The sequence below is a fragment of the Aplysia californica genome, unplaced genomic scaffold, assembly GCF_000002075.1.
Source record: "Aplysia californica isolate F4 #8 unplaced genomic scaffold, AplCal3.0 scaffold00055, whole genome shotgun sequence".
Taxonomy (NCBI): domain Eukaryota; kingdom Metazoa; phylum Mollusca; class Gastropoda; order Aplysiida; family Aplysiidae; genus Aplysia; species Aplysia californica.
The window spans coordinates 1,261,878-1,271,461 of record NW_004797325.1 but is presented as its reverse complement, the minus strand read 5'-3'; the positions used below and the strand labels follow the sequence as shown (position 1 = coordinate 1,271,461).

At 39.9% G+C, this 9,584-nt stretch overlaps 1 protein-coding gene across 1 annotated transcript in view; it reads left to right on the top strand.

Annotated features, from left to right (window-relative positions):
- LOC101849908 (zinc finger MYND domain-containing protein 12) overlaps nucleotides 1–9,584 on the top strand; it is a 13,333-nt gene that overhangs the window by 1,992 nt on the left and 1,757 nt on the right. Inside the window, exons 2-5 of the mRNA XM_013079536.2 lie at nucleotides 198–289; nucleotides 3,023–3,120; nucleotides 5,210–5,370; nucleotides 8,487–8,549. Of these exons, the coding sequence (XP_012934990.2) occupies nucleotides 198–289; nucleotides 3,023–3,120; nucleotides 5,210–5,370; nucleotides 8,487–8,549 (414 nt within the window). The remainder of the gene's footprint in view (nucleotides 1–197; nucleotides 290–3,022; nucleotides 3,121–5,209; nucleotides 5,371–8,486; nucleotides 8,550–9,584) is intronic.

The window sequence follows — 9,584 nt, the reverse complement described above, 5'->3', positions numbered from 1 at the left end:
GTTTTTGATAATAATAATGATAATAAAAAAATAATGATAATTATTATTCTACATCACCGGAGAGAAGACTATGGTTGCCTCGAGGATCGAAAGCAAACTGCACAGTTTGTGCTCACCACCTTAATGACTGACTGACTGACTGACATCGAGGGAGAAGGAGGTGAAGAAAAAGATTGCTATTGTTAATGTTTCTGCAGTAAGGCCCACCGGGACGAAGACTTGAGGGTGCTCCACTCTGACGTCTGTGACCTGTATGCTTTTCTGAAAGACTCTATTAGATTTGTACCGGGTACGTTCGCCCAAAGATATTATGACGCCTACTTGTTCTTTTTGTTCTATTCATTTTTGGGGTGTTCAATTCGTATTTTGATTAGATTGGATTAAAAAATGTTCGTTCATTCTTTTTGGGGTTTCATTTGTTTGGGTTCTTTTGCTTTTTTTCTTTCTTTGAGCTTACACTGAACCCGGATGTGAACAACCTCTGCTCTAGTGGGCTGACAGTTTTCCGCAATCGGTTTGGATTGGCCCTCTAAACACCAACGTACTGTAAACATTTGATACTTTTACAGATCTAGAACTGAATTGTGTAAACATTTTTTCGTTTTTTTTTTTTTTTCGACATGACTTTTTTCTTTTATTGTTTGTCTAATTTATAAGCCTTTAGATCATAAAATCATAATTTTATATTTGCCCGTATCTGCACAAATTCTATCATTACTTGAACTGTGAAAATTCCACTGTAACATCTTTTCATCATCGTTGCTTTTCTTATCCTGGATCAGGATACAGACCACTGACAAACACTTTCCACTTTTCTCTGTCTTGGGCTAGCTGCTTGACATTATTTCACATCTTTCCATGTTTCTGCACATCATTCTCTATGACTCTTCTCCATCCAGGTTCCACATGGCCTTCCCCTCGTAACGTCTTTTTCTGGTGTGTAATTGTAATCACCACTTTTAGCCGTATTTTAACGAATAGAAACTCACTCTGAACACACATTATTTCTTTAGTAAACTCTGAAGTGTCTCGTCTAAAACGTGGTCACGCCTAATATGATTACTTCACGTCTCTTCCTTCATATGCCAATACCCAATACCCACTTCATTGTTAGTTACGTGCAGAGAAGATCTCGCACCATATTATGTTACTCGTTTTATTAATATGTCACTCACCACTGGAATCGTACCTGATCTTTTCAAACAGCCATTGTAAAACCTTTACTTAAAAAAAACAAGGTCTGATGATGAAAACGATATGAGAAATTTTAGGCCAGTTTCCAATCTTAACTTTTTATAAAAAATCTTGGAGAAAATCGTTTTGTGTCAAGTTCAGCAACATCTAAAGGCCAATGACATGGAAGAACCTTTTCAATCTGCTTATAAAAGGCACCACAGTACGGAAACCGCTCTTTTAAAGGTATCATCAGATGTTTTAAATGAAATCGATAATAAAAAAGTCTGTGTTTTGGTTCTGCTTGATTTGTCAGCGGCGTTCGATACCATCGACCCCGAAATTTTATTAGAGAGATTGGAAAGTCATTTTTACTATCAGGTACTGTTCTAATGTGGTTTAAATCATATCTAGAAAATAGATTTATGTCAGTGAAAATTGGCAATGATGTGTCAGATAGGCTACCTCTAAAGTACGGAGTTCCTCATGGTTCGGTCCTTGGTCCTGTCATCTTTACAATGTAAACGCAAAGTCTGTCATCAATAATTTCTTTATATGCCCTCAATTACCATTTTTATGCAGACGATACACAGCTGTATGGATTCACTACAACTGACAATATACACAGTCTCATAGATAGAATCGCCAGATGTATCAATGATATAAGAAAATGGATGTTCAAGAACAAATTAAAATTAAATGAGGGTAAGACCGAAATATTATTTCTTCGTAGCAGCGCATACAACGAAATCGACAATATCAGAATAAACGTCAATGGCCACGAAATATCAGCCCAAACTAAAATAAAAAATTTAGGTGTGGTGCTAGATCAAGATATGTCAAGGAAATACCATGTATCCAATTTTTGTAAAAATCTATATCTCCAACTGAAGAAAATAGGTAGCATTAGAAAATATCTATCTGTTGGTGTCATCAAAACTTTAATAACATCACTTATATTGTCAAGGGTTGATTATTGCAATTCCTTACTGGCTGGTGTACCTGGTGAACAGCTACAACAACTACAAAGAGTACAAAATATTGCTGCCAAAATAATTAAAAAAAAACTAAAGCATGATCACGTGACTCCTATTTTAAAAGCATTACACTGGCTCCCAGTGAAAGAGCGTATCATATATAAAATCTGTTTAACTTACTACAACTACAAGTGCTTAAATGATTTATCACCGGACTATCTAAAACAGTTTTTAACACCCTATGTGCCTCCTAGAACGCTCAGATCATCAAGTGACAAAACAACCCTTGTTATGCCTAAAATAAATTACAAATCATATGGCCAACGCTCTTTTTCATATTTTGCCCCACTTGTTTGGAATAGGCTTCCAAAAACTATCAGAGAAGCAAAAAATCTAGAAATTTTTAAGAAGAAACTAAAAGCATTTCTATTTTCATCATATTTCAATTAGACACAATCCATCCAAGCTGTAGATCGTTGTGAGTTTGTATGTGCGTATGTGCGTATGTACGTATGTGTGTATGTGTGTATGTATGTGTGTGTTGTACGTGCATGAGTGAATATGTGTTTGTACGAGTATGTAATACTATGTACCTTTAAAATTGATTTGTAAATCCATAATATGTATCATGTTAAGCGCATAGAGCATTGCATAAGTGGATATGCGCTATATAAATGCAATCCATTATTATTATTATTATTATATGATTATTTGACGGCTTTTCCTCCATGCCTTCATAATATGATTATTTCACGGCTTTTCCTTCATGCCTTCATATAATTATTTCACGGCTTTTCCTTCATGCCTTCATATAATTATTTCACGGCTTTTCCTTCATGCCTTCATATAATTATTTCACGTTTCATGACAAGGTCAAGATGAGAGGGATCGGCTGGAGAAACAACGGGTGATCAAGAAAACAGAAATCTTGAAAACTGCTAAGTCTCTTGCTCAGAAGTCACTGTTTCAGGTATGCAAATTAAATCTATCTCTTGCGTGTATATTGAGTTTCACTTCCGACCGAAAAATGGGAGGGAGATAGAGAGAAGACACGTGCCACACACACACAAACACACACACACACATACACACATACACACACACACGCACCCACACAAACTACACTCTCCTTCTATCAATCTGTGTGTGTGTGTGTGTGTGTGTGTGTGTGTGTGTGTGTGTGTGTTTGTGTGTGTGTGTGTGAATGTGGGCGAAATGAAAGAGAGAGAGATAGATGGAGATAAAGAGAGTGTGTGTGTGGGTGAGTATGTGTGTGTGTCAGGGAGAGAGAGAGAAAGAGAGAGAGAGAGAGAGAGGGAGGGAGAGAGAGAGAGAGAGAGAGAGAGATAGAGAGAGAAAGAGATAGTGTGTGTGTGTGTGTGTGTGTGTGTGTGTGTGTGTGTGTGAGAGAGAGAGAGAGATAGTGAGAGAGAGAGAGAGAGAGAGAGAGAGAGAGAGAGAGAGAGAGAGAGAGAGAGACTCACTACCAACCGACAAGTATTAAATAGACCTGCTCAGAAAGAAGAGACAATGCAGAGACTTTCAATACAGAAGCATCAACGACAACGGTAACAGTCAGTACCAAAACCAGAAAAAAAACTGTAACAAGCCTACAATACGTTACCCCCCAGCCCCACCTTTCCAATAGCAAAAAAATATACCAACAACTCTCCCCCCCCTCCACACACAATACTCCAAACCCCGCAACAACAGCAACTACAACAGCAGCAACAACAACAACAAAAGCAGCAGCAACAACAACAACAATAACAACAATAACCACCACAAACAAACTAAAACACACACCACATGCCAATGAAGAACACATTTCGTTTTAACCAGCCTCAACTCTCTCACTTCAAAACAGACCTCTCCATCCCCTTTCTCTCCGGGCACGACAACGTGCTCAATCCTATCCGTACGCCCTGGAGTTATTTTGTACCTCATGGGTTGTATCCTTCACATTCTAGAATACTTCTAGAGCGAAGATCTGTTTGAAACTTTTAGTATTTCTCAAAAAACCATTTTGTCAGACTGCTATGCAAAGCCTACGGATCGGATTAACGAGTAAATCCTCTTTGGAAAGTGCGGGCACAGAGTTCCCCACGTCAATGGATACGATAGTAAAACACGATGTACGGATAGGGTTAACCACAACGATCCGTCCGATTTGAGGGGACGGCAGTGTTTCTAGCACACATAATCATCATATTGTCTAACAATATCAAGGAATAATATTTATAGCTATTAATATTATATTGTGTAAAAACATTCGTGGCGCAACTTATCATACACTATTTCTCCTGAACGGGCGAATCAGTGTCACCCATACTTTGCATGGCAGTTTGTATCAATTTACTCATATTTTTTCCACAACAATTGAGGAAAGATCTCGATCTCAAGATCAAACATTTTTCTTCATACATTAATATGAAATACCATAAATCTCCGTCAAGCGGGAAATGGGATTGTTTACAACACCCCCTGCATCTAAAACACATTTTGCAAACGCATATTATAGATCTAGCCTACATCAGAGCTCACCAATGACATCTTTTAGTGGAAAAACTTGTTACAAGAAAGTGATTTTATAGTAAACATTTTTTTTGCACTGAAGTTTCCCAAAACATGCATTCAATAAGCATTCGCGATTAGGAAAAAAAAGTGACGGACTTGTTTTTAATTTTAAAAGCGATATTGCCCCAACTGTAAACCTTTTACAAATTGTAGAAACCACCCACTTGGATTTTAAATTATTATTTATTAAGGATTTTTCGAGAATGCAGCTAACGGATGATAAAAAAATGTACATTATAAATCGATTGGTTTAATTGTGTAAGGGTATTCAAAGAGGTGGGACCTCAGAATTTAAAATCCATCATCGATAGAATTGAACCAACTGGGTGTAGTGCCAAATCATTCAGAACGACCTGTTGGGGACTCGAACCACGACAATCCTCTCCACAGTTCAGAAAAACTTCAACAGATCTGACAGACGGCTTATTAAAACATTGTAGGACAATAAATAATATTCAATTTTGACGTAAAACAACCTCCAGAACCATCCTGACGATGCCATCAACCAGCTTTCCGTTGCCATACATTTTGCTCATGAGCTGTACGGGAACAATTCAGTGCTCATCATTCCGATCCATGCCATGTGCGTGGAGGCGCTGGTCAAGAGAGGGAGGATGGACCAGGCCACTCAACAACTGTCCAAGTAAGTTAAAAATAATGTGAGGATTACTGAAAAAACGAGTTGCTTCTCATAGTTAACAAATTGAGGTAATAGTCAGAAATCGACACATGAGTCCACCAATTGATAGATTTTTCAATCGAAGCTATTTTTTTCAAGTATAACAAGCCTATCATTTCATGCTTAAAAATTGTGCAAAATCCACTTACAAAATCATCCGATATAGGCCTTAAGTCCAAAAAGTAACATAATAATATTATGTTGGTACATCTCTTTTATTATTATTGTTCCTCATTTCTTGCAAGAAGGTATAATTTCTTTAAAATTTGTTTTGAGAGGTTTTTGATGTGTACTAGACATAACTGCGTGTAACTATATATTATCTATTTGAAGGTTGGGAGCGTGTCCAAGTAGACGGGAGAAAAAGAAAAATGATAATTATGCACTCCACCAACAGCTCTCTCTCTCTCTCTCTCTCTCTCTCTCTCTCTCTCTCCCTCTCTCTCTCCCTTTTTAACTCCCAGTGGCGCATAGGCCATCAACAACATTTCTCCAGCGAATCCTGTCCTGTGCATCCTTTTCTAGCTGTTTCCATAATGTCCCCGCCTTTTCCATTTCCGCTTGTACCGCTCTCCTCCGTGTAATCTTTTGTCTTCCTTTCTTTCGTTTTCCTCGTGGATTCCAGTCAAAGCCTGTCTGATTATGCTTGTCGGGGTCTCCTCAGGGTGTGCCCAATGCAATTCCATTTCTTCACCCGTATGTCTTCCTTTACTGGCCTTTGGCTTGTTCTTTCCCACAGTTGAGCATTTGTGACTCGATCGTACCATTTGATCCCCACTATCCTTCTTAGGTACCCATTTAAGAAGCTCTGCAGTTTCCTTGCTGCTGATGCTGTGAGCCTCAATGTCTCTGAACCATACAGTCTTCACGTTTTGTTTTGAAGATCCTCTGCTTGGTGTTCAATCCCAGTTCCTTAGACGTCCACAATATGAATGCTGCTCTTACCTTTTGGATTCTGACCTTGATGTCTTCTTCTGTTCCCCCTGACTTTTTGGTGACATTTCCCAGGTATGTGAATGATTCAAAATCCGCCTATGGTGCCCCTTGCAGTGTGATAGGGACGTCAGCTGCATTCATTCGAAGTTTTTTTTGTTTTATCTATGTGAATATGGAGTCCAACACTGCGGGAGAAGGTCTTAAGGCGATCTGTCTTCTGTTGCATCTGGACTCGACTGTGAGAAAGAAGTGCCAAGTCGTCAGCAAAGTCCAAGTCTTCCAACTGACTTGAAAGGGTCCATTGTATGCCACCGCGTTGTACCGATGTTGTCTGTCTCATTATCCAATCCACTGCTAATAAAAAAAGAAAAGGCGATACCAGGCGATCCCTGTCTCACTCCTGTTTTCAGTTCCAACGAGTCTGTCCGCAGCCCTCCAAGTAAGACACTGCAGCTCATTCGATAATACATCTTCTTGATCAATCTCACGAACTTGTCAGGTATTCCATAGTGGCGCAACAGCTTCCATATTGAGTCCCTATCTAGGCTGTCAAAAGCGTTCTTGTAGTCAACAAAGTTAACGTACAGGGAAGAGTTCCACTCTCTCGACTGCTCCAGTATTTTCCTCAAAGTTGCAATCTTGTCTGTACATGATCTCTTTTTACGCCCTCTTAGTTTTACATCCACGGCTTCCTTCAGTCTTTCCAGTATGGTATGACTTAAAATCTTCCCAGGAATGGACAGGAGCATGATTCCTCTGTAGTTTTCACACTCATTGGGGTCTCCTTTCTTGGGCAGTTTCACAAGCAATCCCTCTCTCCAATCCTGTGGAAATTCTTCGCTGTCCAATATTTTGCCAATAATTCCATGAAGAATCCATGCCGCTGTGTCCATATCCGCCTTGGTAACTTCTGGGGGAATTCCATCTGGGCCGGCCGCCTTGCCTGCTTTCTGACTTTCTGGTGTCTTATCGCCTCCTTGATGTCCTCCAAGCTCGGCTTTTCTTCACTCACCCCCAGATCGATCTCTGCTGGAATGTCAAACTGTTTTTCGGGCCATGGTCTGTTCAGTAGTTCTTTGAAATGCCCGTTAGCGTCCTTTCTGTTTGTCTGGATTTGTGAGAAGCTTTCCCTCTTTATCCTTAACTGACACATTTACGTTCCTGTATCTGCATGCAAGTTTCTTTGTGGTTTCATACAGTCCTCTCATGTTTCCTGCCCCTGCTGCTTCCTCTGCCTCGCACGCCTGGTCATCTACATCGTTTCTTTTGTCTTTCCGTATGTTGACTTTTACATCTTTCATTGCTTTGGTGTATTCTTCTTGGGCCTTTGCTTTGGTGTATTCTTCTTGGACCTTTGCTTTTGGCTGCTCTTGTCTTGCCCCTGTTTACTTGATCCTTTTGCTTTTTCCTTTACTCCATCTTCCTCAGAGTGGTGGCAGATATCCACGTTTTGTGCTCACGTTTCCGTTTCCCCAGCACCTTTTGATACACAGTGATCCAGCCTTCCTTTATTGCCTCCCATGTTTCTTCCATGCTGCTATTCTCGCCTAGTGTTTCCAACACTTGGAACGTGTTCTTAACTGCTACATTAAACTCCTCTCTTGACAACGACTCTCTCAGAAATTCCACATTGTACCGGCACCTATGATTGACAATCGCCTGTCTTTGCTTCAGTTTTAGTCGGATTTTTTGAATGAGCAGAAGATGGTCAGAAGCTATGTCCACCAACAGCATACCATTAGAAACACCGAGCCGCCCCCCACTCCCCCGAAAAAGTTTTTTAAAAATGAAAATAAAAACCAAAACAAACAATCAAAACTACTTACATTAACAAAACACACATAATAAGTAGCCTAAGAAGGGCCGTCATGATTAACATGCACATCCTTTTTCTCTTGAAATAACAAACTATGTGGGTGGTCAGCGGACGTTTTAGTGTTAGTTTTCTCCTTCTTTCCTATCAAACATCTGTCGTTCTTTTCCAGCCTCCTTTTTATTAAAATTTGTATGTTACTCTCGAGTATCACCTCTATATCGTCGGCACTTATATTATAATGAATTAATTGAGTTGCAAGTGCCGTAAAAGTCTTACTAAACCTAAAACGAAATAAAGTAACAACCCACTGATCCCCATACCTCCTCAGGGCGGAATGGATACTCCTGAACGAAGACGACTGCCCGGACCTGATCAAGGCCGATTTTTACAAGTAAGTAAGGACCTAAACAAAATGTGTGACGTAGAAAGATCAGGACAGTGTAGGTTTTCGTGTGTTTTACACCGTGTACAATGCATACGGTCATATGAGGGCGCGGGACACATTAAGATACTTCGGTTTGGTAGGAATTCATTTTGAATTTTACCCGGTTAGCTGCTGAAGACTACTCTTATTGATCTTATGACCACCAAGGGATCTTTAACGTGCGCAACTTGCACAAGGGACCTGCAAGATTTTTTTCCCTCATCCAAGAAGGCTAGGTGTTAGATCTTATCAGGATGGCTGACAGACAGTAGTAAGAAAGATCCAAGGAGTAGGAGTAGAAAGGCAGCAGAAAGAGTCAGGAGCCGAGAGGAGGGGGCACAGGGGGCGGGGGAAGGCGGAGAGAGCAGAAAGTGGAGACGAAATCAGAAGATAAAACATGGTTAGAGAACAGTAAATGAGGTGAAAGGAGAACATTTTATTTAGAGGAGACAGTTTTCCGTCGCTTCCAGGTTTCCAACCCGCGACCTATTAAAAAAAAGGAGAACATCGTACCTCTAGATCACGAGAGCGGATGCTCTGTGCGTCTCATTTAGCCACGTAAGCAAGAAAACTAATATATGCATTCATTAAAAAAACACCCCAAAACACACACTTCTTCTTCTTGAATTCTTTTGATCTTTTTGGGGGGATTTCTTTTTCAATAGAATCTACCATTCTGCTTCTTTCACTATGTTGCTGTTGACTGTTCTTCCATTTTCTTTTCTGAAGAAAGACTACTGGTTATTGTGTCTCTGCACTTCTCATCATTCATCACCATCCCCAATAACATCTACTGCTGCAAAGATATAGCAAACCAAACATTAGCATTCCTCTCATGTCTTCCTTTCCACAAAAGATTTCAAGCCTCCTCCCCACCCCCAAGCAAGCAAAAGGAAAAAGAAATGAATGTACAAAAAACTTACGCCTTTTCTTCTTCTTCTTCTCCTTCTCCTTCTCCTTCTGCTTCTGCCTCTGCGTCTTCTCCTTCTCCTTCTCCTTCTC